The sequence below is a fragment of the Engraulis encrasicolus genome, chromosome 20 (assembly GCF_034702125.1).
Source record: "Engraulis encrasicolus isolate BLACKSEA-1 chromosome 20, IST_EnEncr_1.0, whole genome shotgun sequence".
NCBI classification, from domain to species: Eukaryota; Metazoa; Chordata; class Actinopteri; order Clupeiformes; family Engraulidae; genus Engraulis; species Engraulis encrasicolus.
The window spans coordinates 34,271,184-34,288,516 of NC_085876.1; the positions used below are offsets into that span (position 1 = coordinate 34,271,184).

The 17,333-nt window shown below is 40.6% G+C and overlaps 2 protein-coding genes, 1 long non-coding RNA gene and 7 other non-coding genes across 11 annotated transcripts; 8 read left to right on the forward strand and 2 right to left on the reverse strand.

Annotated features, from left to right (window-relative positions):
• Positions 1 to 300: 300 nt before the first annotated feature.
• Positions 301 to 5,830, reverse strand: LOC134436008 (uncharacterized). The gene is made up of 10 exons (XM_063185038.1): positions 5,810 to 5,830; positions 5,340 to 5,426; positions 4,825 to 4,959; positions 4,379 to 4,474; positions 3,886 to 4,085; positions 3,275 to 3,455; positions 3,094 to 3,189; positions 967 to 1,166; positions 655 to 796; positions 301 to 424 (listed from the first exon to the last, which is right to left on the reverse strand). Exons 1-10 carry the CDS (start codon positions 5,828 to 5,830, stop codon positions 326 to 328), a joined length of 1,257 nt encoding a protein of 418 aa, XP_063041108.1. The 3' UTR covers positions 301 to 325.
• A 1,133-nt stretch (positions 5,831 to 6,963) lies between these two features.
• On the reverse strand, positions 6,964 to 9,905 carry LOC134435877 (uncharacterized). The gene is made up of 7 exons (XM_063184917.1): positions 9,813 to 9,905; positions 9,331 to 9,443; positions 9,146 to 9,160; positions 8,809 to 8,959; positions 7,867 to 7,979; positions 7,237 to 7,387; positions 6,964 to 7,075 (listed from the first exon to the last, which is right to left on the reverse strand). The coding sequence occupies exons 1-7, from the start codon at positions 9,864 to 9,866 to the stop codon at positions 6,980 to 6,982; spliced, it is 693 nt and encodes a 230-aa protein (XP_063040987.1). The 5' UTR covers positions 9,867 to 9,905; the 3' UTR covers positions 6,964 to 6,979.
• Positions 9,906 to 11,587: 1,682 nt separating this feature from the next.
• Positions 11,588 to 16,568, forward strand: LOC134435878 (uncharacterized). Of its 2 annotated transcripts, XR_010032119.1 has the most exons (8): positions 11,588 to 11,814; positions 12,212 to 12,336; positions 12,744 to 12,868; positions 13,296 to 13,383; positions 14,044 to 14,133; positions 14,625 to 14,708; positions 15,586 to 15,669; positions 16,456 to 16,568. It is a non-coding gene; the product is annotated as an uncharacterized LOC134435878 (long non-coding RNA). The 2 variants fall into 2 exon arrangements; XR_010032118.1 differs by lacking the exon at positions 14,625 to 14,708.
• LOC134436867 (small nucleolar RNA SNORA9) lies at positions 11,955 to 12,087 on the forward strand. Its single transcript, XR_010032281.1, has one exon. It is a non-coding gene; the product is annotated as a small nucleolar RNA SNORA9 (small nucleolar RNA).
• On the forward strand, positions 12,489 to 12,620 carry LOC134436875 (small nucleolar RNA SNORA9). The gene has a single exon (XR_010032288.1). It is a non-coding gene; the product is annotated as a small nucleolar RNA SNORA9 (small nucleolar RNA).
• Positions 13,022 to 13,153, forward strand: LOC134436868 (small nucleolar RNA SNORA9). The gene has a single exon (XR_010032282.1). It is a non-coding gene; the product is annotated as a small nucleolar RNA SNORA9 (small nucleolar RNA).
• Positions 13,774 to 13,905, forward strand: LOC134436873 (small nucleolar RNA SNORA9). Its single transcript, XR_010032286.1, has one exon. It is a non-coding gene; the product is annotated as a small nucleolar RNA SNORA9 (small nucleolar RNA).
• Positions 14,350 to 14,481, forward strand: LOC134436869 (small nucleolar RNA SNORA9). Its single transcript, XR_010032283.1, has one exon. It is a non-coding gene; the product is annotated as a small nucleolar RNA SNORA9 (small nucleolar RNA).
• On the forward strand, positions 14,930 to 15,061 carry LOC134436874 (small nucleolar RNA SNORA9). Its single transcript, XR_010032287.1, has one exon. It is a non-coding gene; the product is annotated as a small nucleolar RNA SNORA9 (small nucleolar RNA).
• On the forward strand, positions 15,906 to 16,037 carry LOC134436871 (small nucleolar RNA SNORA9). Its single transcript, XR_010032284.1, has one exon. It is a non-coding gene; the product is annotated as a small nucleolar RNA SNORA9 (small nucleolar RNA).
• Positions 16,569 to 17,333: the final 765 nt, after the last annotated feature.

Sequence of the window (17,333 nt, forward strand, 5' to 3'; positions counted from 1 at the left end):
TTGATATTTTTTGTATTGGGCATTCCATTGCATTGCATTGCATTTCAAAATGCATTTGATACCGTCTTAAAAAGTAAGTTCTAAAAATATTTGAATGGCAAGAATTCACATATAAATGATAGGACTTCTAAACAGCCATTTCCAATTAAAAAAAATGCTAAAGTAAAAATCTATGGATACACCATTTTGCAATGAAACTCTTCATCAACCATCTGGGTAGGCTATAGTGTTGGCTCCTTGTTTATGTAGACAAAAGCTCCACCTGACTGAAAGTAATGCTTTATTGAATATAATATTTTGGCTTCTTGTTGCTTATTTTGGTTTCTCAAACTAGGAAATCTCCATTCAGATTGCGGTAGAACTGGCGTTTCTCCCTCAGCAGCTCAGTGTTGACCTTATCCATCATCTCTGTCGTCTCTGTTAGCTGAACGTATGGGAGAATTCCTTCATTAGCCTCACCTTTATTGTAGGTGGTTTAGTTACTACATGTGTGTATTTGTCCGTGTGTATTTCATTATGTTTTCAAATGTGATGCATTGCCATTTTCACATATTTCAACAGCTCAACCAAGAATGTGTTTTTGTGTAATAATTATTGTTATGCATCCAAATGCCAATGGACTATGCAATAAATATTACAATGTTAAAGACTCACCTTCTCCAATTTCCTTGTAAGAAAAGATGCTTGCCTCTGCAGGTCTTTGATTTGATCATCACGCCATTCAATGGCTCTTTTTTGTTGGTCCTTGGTATCACTAAGCTTGTCCCTGAGCTTGTAGATTTGGTCATGGTACTTGCTGTGAGATAGTCGTGGATATACAGTGTAGATAGAAATATCAGACAGTAGTACCCACAAATTTGTAAGCAATTAAATACCAAAACGATCAAAAACAAGAATTTGAAGATACAATATTAATCTAAAAGGACAGTAAAGAAAACAACCATACTGTAATTCAGTCTCACTTACCTCCGCTGTTGGCTTGCTTCCTTTTGAGTCTGCATGAATTCCTTCTCTAGGGCCTCAGCCTTGCTTAGAGCTGCTAACAATTTTTTGTCAGCGAGTACCAACTTTTCTTCAGCACTCTGCAGACGGGCAACGTTGTGGTTCATCAGCTCATGGATCCCTGAAACCTCTTCAGCTCTCTCCTGCAACAGTCTCTGCTGGGCCTGAAACACAACCCAAGAGTATAGGGGATACAGATGACCAAGCGCTGGTTACTCGTTAGGATACTTAAGGAGTTATTAACTTCTTTCGCCTACTCTTCTTTCCAAATAGTAATATAATAAACCTCTGATGATATTGTTAGTTTTGATCAACCCATAAGGATAATCATGGAATTAAAAATGCTTTAAGTTTGGTCCACGTGAAAAAAAAAATACAGTAGGAGCAATACTTGTATACTTGACTGTATTTCTCAGAATATTATATATATTATTATATATTATATATTACAGTGAGTCCAATATGTATTTGATCCCTTGCTGATTTTGCCGGTTTGCCCACTAATAAAGACATGATCAGTCTATAAATTTATGATAATATGTATTCAAACATGGAGAGACAGAATATCAAAAAGAAATTCCAGAGAATAACTTAAAATAATATATTTTAATTTATTTGTATTTAATTTAGTCAAATAAGTATTTGACCCCCCTAGCAAAAGAAGATAAAGTGCTTTGCGGCAAAGTCCTAGTTGTCTAGCACTGAGGTCAGATGCTTCTTTTAGTTGATGACAATGTTTGTGCATATAGTAGAAAATATTTTTGCCCATTTTTCTTTGCACATTATCTCTAAAACATTAATAGTTTGTGGCTGTAGCTTGGTAAATGGGAGGTTCAGTTCTCTCCATAGAATTACTATAGGGTTAATATTTGGAGACTGTCTAGGCCACTTCACGACTTTAATATGCTTCTTATTGAGCCACTCCTTCGTTGCTTTGACTGTATGTTGTGTATTATTGTCATGTTGGGAGATCCAAAAATGGCCCACCCTTCAGTGTAGTGGTGGAGGGAAGGACGTTTGCACTCAGGATTGCACATGACATGTCTCCCTCCATCCATTCGTTGACGATGTGAAGTTATCCTGTGCCTTGGCCAGACAAACACCCTCAAACCATAATGATACCACTTTCATGCATGATGGTGAGGAGGGTGTTCTTGGGATCATAGACAGCAGTACTCTTTCAAAACACATTGAATTGTGATAATGCCAAACAGCTTGATTTTGGTTTCATCTGACTACAGCACCTCCTTATCATATCCTAAACCAGTCTGATGTCCGTTGGCAAACCTCAAGTGGGACTGCACAGGTTCCTTGTGAAGTAGAGGTATCATGTGTGCAGTACAGGATTTTAAACCTCTGTGGTATTAAGTGCTACCAGTAGTTTTCTCAGTGATTTTGGTCCCAGTAGCTTTGATATCATTGCCTAGTCCATCCCGTACAGCTCTAGGGTGATTTCTTTCTGTTCTCATGATTATCAAATCCCTACAAAAGGTCAAATCTTGTATAGAACCCCAGACAGGCTGATGGATAGTCATTTTGTATTCCTCACATTTTGGAAGAAATGCATCAACAGCTGGGTCATTAATACTCAGTCTCTTTCTTGTGGCTTTGCAGCCCATTTAATCTTTGTTCAGGTCTAAAATTGTGTCCCTGATATCATTTGACCACTCTTTGGTCTTTCCCATGCTGGTGAGGTTGGAGTGTGACTGATTCACTCATACTATGGACTGATTCTGCTGATTCAATGCGTCTTTTATGCATGTTAGTATGTACAGGTGTCTTTAATTCAGATGACAAGTTGATCGGAAGTGCCCATCTGGTCTGTGGGCCCGGAACTGTAATCAGTTGTCAGGGGATCAAATACTTATTTTGCTCGATGAAATGGAAATAAATTAATATATATTCTCTTCAGTTAATTTCTGGATTTTCTTTTTGATATTCTGTCTCTCCATATTAGAATACATATTATCATAACATTTATTGACTGATCATGTCTTTGTTAGTAGGCAAACCAACAAAATCAGCAAGGGATCAAATACATATTGGACTCACTGTATATATTATATATTATACATTTGTAGTCCAGATTACCTCGGCAATATCTTTGTAATCAAGGAGACCGTCCTGGTTTGCCTGCTGCTTTTTATCAGCCTTGTTCTCTTCAAGTTTCTTGGTCAGAAGCTCCACCTGAAGTTCGGGTTAAGCACACAAATAAAGGGAATTAGATATGGTTACATTGACCATTCAAAATTAATACACAATGTACACAAACACAGTCTCTAAGAGACCTGCTAAAAGCCACCTTCCCATTTATGGCATCCATGGAAATCCTGTGGTGTCTCTTTTTATCATCAAGAAGTTCCTCAGCAAAGTTCTTCTGTTGTTTCAGTTTCTTGACACAATCCTGCAGCTCGCAGACCTGAAGGTCTTTGTCTTTGAGCTCATTGAGGCACCTTAAGACGATCAGGAACATCATAACCATTATGTCAAAGAATGTGATGACACATTCATACAAAATTATGATAGAACTTCGATTAACTTAGCAACCTCCTAAGTGCAAACAAGTCATAATAATTGTATTGTAAAACTGTATCACTATCTTTCCTGTTTTTGTACAATCGTGCGTGTAGAACATCGGCCTTATCATTTCTCTTCACAAGAACTTCAAGAAAAGAAAAGTTTATACTAAATGTTATGGCTCAATAATGCCACGGATGCTTGTAGATGTGATCATATCACTTGCTGTGAAATAGTGGTGGATATACAAATGGAAATATCAGGTAGTACCCACACAATTGTAACAAAAACAAGAATTTGAAGATACAAAATCAATCTGAAAGGACAATAAAGAAAACAAACATACTGTAATTCAGTCTCACTTACCTCCGCTGTTGGCTTGCGTCCTTTCGAGTCTGCATGAGTTCCTTCTCTAGGGCCTCAGCCTTGCTCAGAGCTGCTAACAATTTTTTGTCAGCGAGTACCAACTTTTCTTCAGCACTCTGCAGACGGTCAACGTTGTGGTTCATCAGCTCATGTATCCCTGAAACCTCTTCAGCTCTCTCCTGCAACAGTCTCTGCTGGGCCTGAAACACAACCCAAGAGTATAGGGGATACAGATGACCAAGCGCTGGTTACACGTTAGGATACTTACTGTAAGGAGTTATTAACTCCTTTCGCCTACTCTTCTTTCCAAATAGTAATATAAAAAAAAAATATCTGATGATAGTGCCGAAATTATGTGCATTTAGCTTTGGTCAATCCATGATCATAATTTCATTAAAAATGCTTTACGTTTGGTCCACGTGAAAAAAAATGCAGTAGGATCAATACTTGTATACTTGACTGTATTTCTCAGAATATGTGTAGTCCAGATTACCTCGGCAATATCTTTGTAATCCTGATATCCGTCCTGGTTTGCCTGCTGCTTTTTATCAGCCTTGTTCTCTTCGAGTTTCTTGGTCAGAAGCTCCACCTGAAGTCCGGGTTAAGCACACAAATAAAGGGAATGAAATATGGTTACACTGACCATTCAAAATGAATACACAATGTACACAAACACAGTCTCTAAGACCTCAAGATCTGTATCCTTCATCCTTTTAGCCATTTCAGTCACAGTGCTTTTCAGTTCGTTCTTAAGGGCCTCAACCTGACTCTGAGTAGTCATCAATTTGTTCTCAGCTTCAAGGCTGTTAGCATGTAGCTATAGGAGATAACAAGCAGCTATTAGATATTTGATTGCGTGTTGGTACGTCACTACAGCTAGAAACATATACGTTGTATTTAGCCCTACAACATGGAAAGACCATGTCTGTGCCACTATACCTGTTGATTTTTGAGATTGAGTTCAGTCTTGAGTTTTTCTAGTTCATCTTTTAGATTGTCCATCTCCAGATCCGAGGACTTCAGGTGGGCAGTGAAGCGTTCTTCAGCCCTGTTGTGCAACAATTTCTCCTGGGCCTGAAAGCACAACCAACATTATTGCACCATCACTGTACTCCATCTAAATTGCCAGCATCCTCTATCTTACATGTACAGGACTGACAAGACTTCTGAATATCAACAGATTCAGGGCCAAAGGTCAAACCACCACCGTATCCATCACAGAGCTGCAGTATAAAGAACTGCAGATTGATAGGCTAATAGCATCACTCCACCAAACATCTTTATTGACTGCCAAACGGCCATTTGATAGATTACATTGTGTGCATTTGTCTTTAGTCAGTCCATATATACAATGAGATTTAACATGCTGAAAGGACTGTCAAAAAATATGGATAATGCCTGAGTGCAGTCAGAGCGATACTTGTGTCTGTATTTCTCAGTGTAGTCCAGATTACCTCTGCAATATCTTGGAGATCGTCCTGGTTTGCCTGTTGCTTCTTATCAGCCTTGCGCTCTTCAATTTTCTTATTTAGAAACTCCACCTGAAGTCCGGGTTAATGCACACAAACAAAGGGAATTAGATATGGTTACACTGACCATTCAAAATGGATACACAACAGACACGAACACAGTCTCTTAAGAGCTGTTTCCACGTAGCAGGATATTTTTAAATCTGGATATTTTTTTCTCCTGGTTACATTGGCTTTGGCCTTCCGTTTCCACAAAGCAGATTTTTTAAATCCAGATATAAAAAAGCAGGCTTTAAAAATATCCTATTTAGGGGGCTAAAACGCATTTCTTACAATGGAGTATTTATTTTTATCCCCATGTTGCGTTTCCACCTAACCAAGAGAAAAAAAAATACCCACACATAAAAATATCCTACTACGTGGAAACAGCACCTAAGACACCTGCTAAAACCCACCTTCTCCTTGACACCATGCATGGAAATCTTGTGGATTCTCTTTTGATCCTCCAGAAGTTCCTGAGCCAAGTTGTTCTTTAGCTTTTGCTCATCAAGGCACCTTAAGACGATCAGGAACCAAAAACTCAAGGATCAATGTGATGCCAATAATATACAGTATAATTACAATAACTTTGATCAACTTTAGCAACCTCTTCAGTGCAAATATGCCATAATAGTGTTGTACAAAATGTACCACTAACCGTTTCCTTTTTTGTACAAGTCTGATAAATTCTAAAAAATGATAATAGAACTTTTATAAACTGGCGATAAATTGGACCAAAAGGGGCAGGGAGAGGAACATGTTGCTACTACTTCAAAGAGAACATTATACACCTGGATACAATGATGCCTAATGGGCTGAATGAAGATATTGTGCTGAACTAATGTGAAAAAAATTAACTTCTGTTCAAGATCTTTCATGTGACAGTGTCTATTAGTCAATGAGACATAACAAAAATGGTGGTAAGAAAAATGGTAATAGATTAAGACATAGCCATTACAATTTTGGTGACAGTAAGTTTATAACATAGGTTCTGCTCTAAGGGTAGGGCTGCACCATATATCAAAAATGTATCGATATCACAATATCACAGCTTGCGATATACGTATCGCAAAAATTGTGCACATATCGCAAACAGTTTTTAATTTTTGATAATAGCAAATTTGGTAAGAAGGTTAAAAAATTCATTAAAAATGTTGTCATTTTACATTGATGCTGTATATTAGCCATATTTTTTCCTAATAAAAAATAATGTTTGCAATAAAACATTGCTCTCAGTTGTTTTATACATGATAAAGTGTAGAATGGCAAGTAGAGAGGGGAAAATATATGCATGTATTAAAATATCACAATTAATATCGATATCGCAGTATACAATCATGTTATCGTGTATCGCATATTTTTCTAATATCGTGCAGCCCTATCTAAGGGGTTAAACAAACATGTCAGGCACCTACTTCAGACATACAATTCAGATCAGAAAAAGATCGTATAAAATTAGTGGCCTTGGAAAAAATACATTAATTTATTCATTTTTCACAAAATCTTACATATTAATAAAACAGCAAGTTACTCATGAATTCAATATGCATCAATCACCCTAACCATTTTCCACAGCACTGTCTCCCTTACCTCTCCTTTTCATCCATTTCTATCACAGTGTTTGCAAGTTCCCTCTTAAGGGCCTCAACTTGTCTCTGCGTAGCCACCAATTTGTTGTTGGTCTTAAGGTTGTTAAAATGTATAAGAGGTGGGGAAAAACAGTTGTTAGATGTTTCATTGATCTTTGTTGGGACACTGTATTTCAGCAATGTTCTATACTGTACATATATAAACCTGTAAGACCCATTATGTCCCATGTGATTAAAACAAAAGTAAAACCCACCTCCTGCTTGATCGCATCCACAGTGATTGTGTGATTTTTCTCCTGCTTGGCCAAAAGCATCTTGGCCTCCCTGTTCTCTCGCTGCAGCTGATGCACATAATCCTGCAGCTTGCCGACCTCAAGGTCTTTGTCCATGAACTCATCAAGGCATCTTAAGATGATCAGGAACATCACAACCAAAAACTCAGGGATTTGTGTAGTAATAAACACAAGAATGCATATGATTCAAAGGACACAGTACTTTGAAAAGGTATGTCAGGTCCTAATATAATTCACATGTTCATTTTATGAAGGAAACCATGAAGTTGGTGGATTTGAAAAAAATACATTTTGCTTAATGTGAAATTGTAATTTGATCACATGGTTTCTTTTGGTCAAGTTGTTGACAAATGGACAAATGACAAATGGATAGGCCTACATGGCGGTCATACAAAGCAGCAAAACGAATCAGTTCACTAACCCTATCACATATCAAACATCTCATTGTAATCACAATTTGTCATAGGAACACAGATAGCCTGTATAGGAATAGGCTACATCTCTTTTCAATTAAGACACTTTCCAGTATAGCAAAACATTTATCTACTCCTGTATCCAATGCAACGTTTCCCACAGCACTGTCTCGCTTACCTCTGCTTTTTCTCCATCTCAGCAACAGTGTATTCTAGTTCGTTCTGAAGGGCCTCAACCTCTCTCTGAATAGCCGCCAATTGGTTGACAGCGTCAAGGCTGTTAGCATGTAGCTAAGAGGAGAAAACAAGACATCTCTTAGATATTTCATTGGTGGAAAACTGTAAGTCAAATCCAGATGAGTTTTGCAACTACATAGGCCTACTGTACATGTACAAGGGCCTACTCGTTGGATGTATGTTTTCCAACATGTCCGTTGGTAAGCTCTGCTTGTTTGATCATGCAAAATACACATAGGGCCTTTCTCAAAACCTAGTGTATCAGCCTAATTAGGTACACCCAGTGATTGGATATTACGTAGAGTTCACCACATAATCCAATCACTGGGCATGACTAATTAGGTTGATATACTTGGAAGTGCACTGCACTAGGTTTTGGGAAGTGCCCATAGATTCCATGCCGCTGTAACCAAGGTGTTCCAGCGCAGTCCGCCCCCTCGGGGTCTTGAACTCGCCACCTCCTAGTCAACACAACAGTTCGAGTAGAGGCACAGCACAATACCACTGGGCTAAATGATCAGTCCAATATGCCAACGCTATCGATTCTGTATGAGGCTTCGGGAGGGAGGGAGGTGTAGGCCTACTAAGATTCCACACCACACTGTGCTAGTGGGCCTCCGTTACACTCACCCCCCTGAACCTCACTCCCATCCCAGGTCAACGGCACCAATGTAACCGAGGCGAAACACGCAGTTCGCCCCCTCGGGTCTCGAACTCACCTGGGAAGCACAGCATGATACCGCTGAGCTAAAGGACCAGTCCAATAGCTGAGCACTACCGATACATATGAGGCTTCGGGAGGGAGGTTTAGTAAACTTCCATGACACACTCTGATAGTTGGCCTGCGTTACACCACCAATCTGTAGAAGATAGTAAGACCCACCTCCTGCTTGAAAGCATCCATGGTGATATTATGTTTTTTCTCCTGCTCTTCTAGAAGCATCTTAGCTTCGCTGTTCTCTTTTTGCAGCTGATTAACATAATCCTGCAGCTTGCAGATCTCAATATCTTGGTCCTTCAGCTCACCAAGAAACCTTAAGACGGTCAGGAACATCATAACTGAAATCTCAAGAATTTGTGTGTAATAAAGACAAGAATGCATATTTATAATACAAAGGACACAGTACTTTCAAAATGATGTCAGGTAGGCTAACATAATTTGATATCAGTAGGCCTATGTCAACATCCAAATTATTTATATAGCACATTATCATACATACCTGTCGTCCAATGTGCTAAAGAGAAAAGAGAGAGAAGAGAGAAGAAAAACATATTGTAAAAAGACTGATCACAGGTTTGTTCTTTTGATGAACTTAATATGTCAAATTGATTGGCCAACATGGTGGTAATACAAAGCAGCAAAAGGAATCAACTTTATCACAAATTGAACAGCTGTCTCGCTCACCTCTCTTTCTCCATTTCAGTCAGAGTGTTCTCCTGTTCCCGCCTAAGGGCCTCAACCTCTCTCTGAAAAGCCACCAATTTGTTTTCAGCTTCAAGGCTGTTGGTGTGTATTAGCTAAGAGGAGAAAACAAGGCATGTTAGATATTTTTTTCCTATTCGCCTAAAACAGACTAAGGATGGACCTGGCCCCTGGCCTAGGCTAGGCTACACTCTACAGAAGCTTGGCGTCTTTCGCGACCAGCTTCTTATCAGGGAAAAAAGAAAGGCACACTTGGCAGGTGTCCCACAAAATATCCATTAGGGCCGTGTAAACCATTTAACACTCACAAAGCTCAAGTCAATTTTCCCTTGTCAGAATGCTGCACAGGCATAGGCATCCCAGGCCTATTCATTAATCAATTTACAACGTTTATTCAATCAACTTAAATTCAAAAGGCCTAAAGGTTTAGGGGATTAAACGAGAGAAGGATAACAGTTTCTTACCGCATAAATGGGATTCATGTTCCCCTTCCAATCGTACGTATCGTCGGTATCCATCTTTGAGCGTCACTTTTCCATGTCCATTCTCGAAAAAAGAGGAACTCAAAATGGTAGTTTGCAACCTTTGCCTGAACATTCCATTACGTAATAATCACATAATTAATTGGACCGTCCATGACGTATGATGCGCTGTATTTTCTAACTAAAAATTACGTCATCAATATTGCATTTTGTTCTCGAAGGCAGTCCCAAACTTGTTTCCTTGCGCACCCGTAGGCTACATTTCAATGTGGTTCGCGCACCCCCTAAACGAATGTTTTGGTGTGTTAATGGCCACTTAAATGCTTCACTCACGGCACAATCGCAAATTATGCAGAGGCATTATGGGAATCCTCTTTTCCAATAGACCTGATGTTTTCTTCAGCATACAATTCACCATAGAATTATAAACGGCTAAATGTTCATCAATGCTGCAGGCCTATAAAAACACATATCCACCATTGCTCGGTTCAGCTCCCGCATCGTAGCAGGCCACGCACCACCAGGGGTGCAGTTTGGGAAACCCTGGCCTAGCCTATGAGATGGGAGTGGTTAGGCCTACTAAACACGTCAATTATAGGCCTACAGAAATATTGAAATACACTGCCATAGCCTCACACTGTGCCTCTGTCTCTATTTTATGACCACCCCCCTCAAAACGATGTGGCAAGTGCAGAAAATATTGACAATGATATGTAGATTTATTAGGCTTACAAGTTTTTTTGACTATAGCCTACCTTTCGTTTTATGTACGTTACATTTTCCAACACCTAGCATATGAAAACCTATTGGATTTAAATCTTAAATATGAGGTAAGAGGAAGAAAATGGGGCAAAAGAGGGAGGGGTGTTGGAAAAAAAAAACAGAAAAGAAACATTTACCTTATTAGATGACCATTCGCTCCCCCAGCCTCTCATAGGCCTAAAGGATATAAAGACAAAGGACAATTTTCTAGTATGGCAACATATTAGACAATAAAGCTTTTTCAATCATTGAATCTGAATAGCGTATCTTCTCCGTGCGTCACTCGGAGCATGTTTCAGCACCACACACGTGGACAGTTCCGGACACACCGTTGTAGGCCTACGCTTCCGTCACTCAGAGCAAACGCAGATTTCAGCACCATGCACGTGGACAGCTCCTGACACGCCGTTGAAGGTGCCATAGCAGAGTTTATCTTGGCCCACTTGTTTTTTTGCGAATGTCTGACAGCTGGCCCAATTTTGGCTTGGTCATCGGCCCAATAGGCTAATGGTCAGGTTAGGCTACTGTATGCCGACAGTCAGGCCTATTTTCAGTGTTGGCCCAATGTTCGCCCAGTCACTGCAATCTGACAGTTATTTTGGGCTAATGTTGGCCCAGTCACTGCAATCTGACAGTTAGGGCCTATTTTCAGTGTTGGCCCAATGACTGCAATCTGACAGTTATTTTCAATGTTGGCCCAGCGTTGGCCAGCTGCACCATAGGAGTGTTGGCCCATTGACAAAAACGTGTAGCCTATCACCCGACACTTCGTTGGCGAGTGTCAACCACAATCAGACCGAGGCCTGATTACACTCTTACTGAATCCGTACTATTGTTGGCCCAGTCAATATTAGGCCTACCAGTGTTTTCAGCCGACAGTGCCGACCAGAACCCCCACGCCAGAACAGTAGATGGCAGTAGTGACATGGGAGCTACGCGCATCTGTGCTTATCAGCACCAACAGGAAGTTTGTTTCATGAGCAAGTTATCTTTCGCTGAGCAGCAGCTTGCCAGGCGATAGGTGTTCAGTTAGCGGAGTTGTGAATCATTCGTATGATTTATGAAACAAAAAAAGATTTGTTCCGCGGTTGTGCTCTTGACTTCTATATTGTTGGTGTATGCTGATGTGTTATGGTCTGTCTGGTATGCGATTCGAGCAGTGCGGCAAAAGTTGTTGGACAGAAGTTGGCCATCCCCCAGCCCACGTGGAGCTCTGGAAAAGGTAGGCTACCGGTATGCGGTGTTAAATCGGACTGTTTTCTCTTGAACTTGTATTGAACATATATTAGTAATGAAATAACCAACAGCATTTTGCAAGTGTAGTCTAGAGATCATTCCATTTTCTTCAGTAAATATAAACAACCGCAGGCCGTTCAGCGAGGCGTTGCCTGGAGTGGCTCTGTCCTTTCCTGTAGTGTCTGCTAGAGAGAGCTGAGGTGGTTTGAGGCCCCGTCCTGATTGCTCCATGGCAGGGTTATAGAAACCTCAGACAATTCACATGGATATTGTGTGTATGACTATCTCACAGAGTCTATGGTGATGGTGAAATAGTAACTGTACACTGCATGTCGTCATGAACGATGTACTAAGTAATCCGAATGTAAATGCTTTCTATTTAGATGTTCAACATCAGGGATGACCGGTGTGCCTTGTCCATGTACCGGGACCGTCATGTGGCACCAGAGCAATTCAGTGCTGCACAGTCAGAGGTCAAACAAGAGCTGTTATGGGAAGGAACCTAATGGTAAGCTTATTTTTAACCAAATACATCTGGTTGTTCCCCTGTTTGCTGTTGAATTTGTATAGGCTATATAGAAGAACTTAAGGCAACTGGGTATCACATTTTCCTGATTTGTGAAATCTTTGCTGGTCGTGTCAATCCACGATTGGCTTCTTCCGCAGGCCGTTCAGCGAGGCGTTGCCTGGGGTGGCTCTGTCCTTTCCTTAGTGTCTGCTAGAGAGAGCTGAGGTGGTTTGAGGCCCCGTCCTGACTCCTCCATGGCAGGGTTATAGAAACCTCAGACAATTCACATGGATATTGTGTGTATGATTATCTCACATAGCCTATGGTGATGGAGGTGAAATAGTTACTATACATTACATGTGTCATGAACGATGTAAGTAATCCGAATGTAAATGTTTTCTTTTTAGATGTTCAACATCAGGGATGACCGGTGTGCCTTGTCCATGTACCGGGACCGTCATGTGGCACCAGAGCACTTCAGTGCTGCACAGTCAGAGATCAAACAAGAACTGTTATGGGAAGGAACCTAATGGTAAGCTTATTTTTAACTTAATACATCTGGTTGTTCCCCTTAGTTTGTTTGCTGTTGAATTTTATTTTCTACAAGAACTTCAGGCAACTGGGTATCACATTTCCTTGATTTGTAAAATGTTTGCTGGTCGTGTCAATCCACGATTGGCTTCTTCTGCAGGCCGTTCAGCGAGGCGTTGCCTGCGGTGGCTCTGTCCTTTCCTTAGTGTCTGCTAGAGAGAGCTGAGGTGGTTTGAGGCCCTGTCCTGACTCCTCCATGGCAGGGTTATAGAAACCTCAGACAAATGTACCTATGTAAATAGAAATCACTCTGGAATCCATGCAATACACAAATTGTCTGAGTTGTCAACAGTGTTGATTACCCCAGCCTTTGATGGTCATAACATGAATTGAAAGAACTAACCAGAATGAAATTCTTATTTCTGTAGGTCAATGATGGTCCTTAATAAGGCACAACTCCTTTGTCACGGGCAGGAAAACTTGCTACTGGCAACAACAATGCAAAAGCTTCTGAAGGTATCAATCAATTAAACATATCTTTATGCAGTATCACAACTTTCTCTCTCACACACACACTCACTCACTCACTCACACACACACACACACACACACACACACACACACACACACACACACACACACACACACACACACACACACACACACACACACACACACGTCAGCTGTAGAAGATGCCTGGAAGTCACCAATTGTCCGGGGATTCTCATAAGAAAGTACTCACGCACGCACTTATGGTAATTATGGTCCCAATTTAAAACAAAGACTTGCGGTGGTGTTTGGTGCGCAGACTGTGATGGACGATACTGTTGCGCTCGAGTAAACTCAGTTCGAACACATAACCCATTTATTCCACTACATGCTGCACATCAGTTTAATGTTCGCCTTCTGCAGGCCGTTCAGCGAGGCGTTGCCTGGGGTGGCTCTGTCCTTTCCTTAGTGTCTGCTAGAGAGAGCTGAGGTGGTTTGAGGCCCCGTCCTGACTCCTCCATGGCAGGGTTATAGAAACCTCAGACAATTTGTGTTTTGCAGGGATTCCACTGAGTGACTTATCTTTATGTGGGTACATTTGTCTGAGTTGTCATCATTAATCACCTCAGCCTTTGATGTACATGTATATACCAGTAACTAATCAGAATAAAACTCTTATTTCTGTAGGTGAATGAAGTCCTTCAGGCACAGCTCCCTCCTCAATGGCCACAGCAGGAGAACTTGTGACTGGCACTAATAGTGCAAAAGCTTCTGAAGGTATCAATCAAACATGTATTTCTATAGCAAAATATCACAACTATACAGTTGACTCCAAGTGCTCACACACACACAAATGGTAGTAATAATCCTAATTATGATGTTCACTGCACAGACTGAGATGGACGATACCGTCGCGCTGGACTAAACTCAGTTCATCGAACACAAGTCCCATTTATTCCACTACATGCTGCACATCATTTTAATGTTCGCCTTCTGCAGGCCGTTCAGCGAGGCGTTGCCTGCGGTGGCTCTGTCCTTTCCTTAGTGTCTGCTAGAGAGAGCTGAGGTGGTTTGAGGCCCCGTCCTGACTCCTCCATGGCAGGGTTATAGAAACCTCAGACAATTTGTGTATTACAGGGATTCCACGTAGTGATTTCTAATTATGTAGGTACATTTCTCTGTGTTGTGAACATTGGTAACCACCCCAGCCTTTTATGAAGTAACATGAATTGAAAGAACTAATCTGAATGAAATTCTTATTTCTGTAGGGGAATGAAGTCCTTCAGGCACAGCTCCTTCCTCATGGGCAGGAAAACTCCCTACTGGCACCAACAATGAAAAAGCTTCTGAAGGTATCAATCAATCAATCAATCAGACATAAATGTATGTAGCAGAGTATCACAACTATACAGTTGGCTCCAAGTGCACACGCACACACAAAATGGTAATAATAGTCTTAATTATGGTGTTCGCTGCACAGACGGAGATGGACAATACCATCGCGTTGGGGTAAACTCGAACACATAACCCATTTATTCACGTACATGTTGCACATCAGTTTAATGTTCGCCTTCTGCAGGCCGTTCAGCGAGGCGTTGCCTGGGGTGGCTCTGTCCTTTCCTTAGTGTCTGCTAGAGAGAGCTGAGGTGGTTTGAGGCCCCGTCCTGACTCCTCCATGGCAGGGTTATAGAAACCTCAGACAATTTGTGTATTACAGGGATTCCACATAGGGATGCAAACGATTAATCGATTAATCGACTTTAATCGATCACTGCATTAATCGATTAAAAAACATTAATTGCAATTAATAGACAATTCAACTAACAAGAGACCCAGGTGATATGGGCATGTGAAGAGTGTGTGAAGAGGGGTGTGAATAGTGGGAATATTTAAATAACCTTTGGATTAAAGAATTGAAATGGAATTAATTTAAATGTGGTATTTTATCTCAATTTTTAATTAGAAGTTTTAGAATTAGTAGGGTTTTTTTTAGAAACATTGAGATTTCGGGGGGAAAACGCCGCTTATCAATTAATCGTAAGTCGATCGATAAGGCTATCAACTAATGATTAATGAATTAATCGATAATTTGCATCCCTAATTCCACATAGTGATTTCTAATAATGTAGGTACATTTCTCTGTGTTGTGAACATTGGTAATCACCCCAGCCTTTTATGAAGTAACATGAATTGAAAGAACTAATCTGAATGAAATTCTTATTTCTGTAGGTGAATGAAGTCCTTCAGGCACAACTCCTTCCTCACGAGCAGGAAAACTCCCTACTGGCACCAACAGTGCAAAAGCTTCTGAAGGTATCAATCAATCAATCAATCAAACATAAATGTATGTAGCAGAGTATCACAACTATACAGTTGACTCCAAGTGCTCTCACACACACACACACACGCACACGTGCACTCACGCAATAGTCCTAATTATGGTGTTCACTGCACAGACGGAGATGGACAATACCATCGCGTTGGGGTAAACTCGAACACATAACCCATTTATTCACGTACATGCTGCACATCAGTTTAATGTTCACCTTCTGCAGGCCGTTCAGCGAGGCGTTGCCTGCGGTGGCTCTGTCCTTTCCTTAGTGTCTGCTAGAGAGAGCTGAGGTGGTTTGAGGCCCCGTCCTGACTCCTCCATGGCAGGGTTATAGAAACCTCAGACAATTCACTTTAATATTTGTAACAACATTCTGTCCTGCCATTTAACCCATTTTGGCTTAAGCCTTTTTTGGGAAAATGTGTCAATGTGCCAATTGAAACCTAAATTTCTCAGCCTCCGAAGCACATACAAACATGAAATAAGTTGCATTTAAAAGCTAGAACCTTCATTTTGTATTAGAATGTGTTCATTCAGCTCTAACATACCCACCTTTTTATAAAACGGCTCAAATCTCAAGAACCTGAATGCAGCATATATGTCGCTCCAGGACACAATGGGTTAAGAATTAATTTCTCTGTGCTACTCCCTCCTCAGGGCAGTATTGTAATGATTATAATGTCAGGCTACAACTCTTGAGTGTGTGGCTTTGTTAGATTTAGTGTTCGAAACCTTTTTTTAAACACCCCTTGTTTTTTTTCTTTCAGGTGTCTCCATGGTTGCCATGTGGGGACGTAACATAAGCCTTTGTCTCAATGTAACTGAATAAAAAAACATTGCATAATTATTTATTTATTAAAGAGATTTTCTGTTTTTCTTAGTCTGTTTTGCTTCATTTAATTTTTATTTTATTATACACTTGCCACTTGTTACCACCTGCCTAAGGACACTGTCTTGGGCCCTTCCTCCTTTTCCTGCACCTTCTGACACACCTTACCCTTGAACTATGAGTTATGCACAGTCACTGCAGCACAGTCCCCAATGTACACAAAGATACTTTGTTTTACCATATTTTTTTACAGTACATAGATCTGATTTACAGTACATCTGGTCATCTGCCTTCACGATGGTAACACAGGTTTGTCGCCCTCTGTCCAGTTTTACAAACAAATTCTTTTTATTCCCAGTGAGTAAGACTATGAGTGCATTCCAATATGCAACCTTGCATCCTCCACTCGTGCTTGTGGCCTCACGTTTTGCTGAAGCCCCACATCTGTAGAGAAATTGAGTTTCCCCGCTGTCTGCCTAGCCACAACAATTTTTGGGGGGGCTATTCCTCATTCACCATCCAGTTTGTAAATGAGAAAATGACTTTTCTATTGAGCTTTTGCTGCAAGATACTGAAATATAATGCTGTTGTCAGTGATGTCATCACAACGTATTACCGGAGATTTTATTAGGGAAGAACTTTTGGTATTACTTCCTGGTAGGAGGCCAAAAGCACAAGTGTAGGAAGCAAGGTCGCATATTGGAATACACACTATGTTCGTGGAAATATTACCCAAAACTCTTCCTGGTCTCTGAGCAGGGAACTTGCTCTCGATATATTTTACGTGAACTAGTCTGACTGTTCATCATAAGGATT

What these genes read in the sequence shown, in the direction of transcription:
- LOC134435877 (XM_063184917.1), bottom strand. Translation starts at nt 9,866, where the DNA reads ATGGATACCGACGATACGTACGATTGGAAGGGGAACATGAATCCCATT. An exon ending in ACATGAATCCCATTTATGCG is followed by an intron (nt 9,444 to 9,812) that starts GTAAGAAACTGT and finishes TTCTCCTCTTAG; the next exon opens with CTAATACACACCAACAGCCT. An exon ending in GAGATGGAGAAAAAGCAGAG is followed by an intron (nt 7,388 to 7,866) that starts GTAAGCGAGACA and finishes GATCATCTTAAG; the next exon opens with ATGCCTTGATGAGTTCATGG.
- LOC134436008 (XM_063185038.1), bottom strand. Translation starts at nt 5,830, where the DNA reads ATGCATGGTGTCAAGGAGAAG. An exon ending in ATTACAAAGATATTGCCGAG is followed by an intron (nt 1,167 to 3,093) that starts GTAATCTGGACT and finishes GTTGTGTTTCAG; the next exon opens with GCCCAGCAGAGACTGTTGCA. An exon ending in GAAGCAAGCCAACAGCGGAG is followed by an intron (nt 797 to 966) that starts GTAAGTGAGACT and finishes ACTATCTCACAG; the next exon opens with CAAGTACCATGACCAAATCT.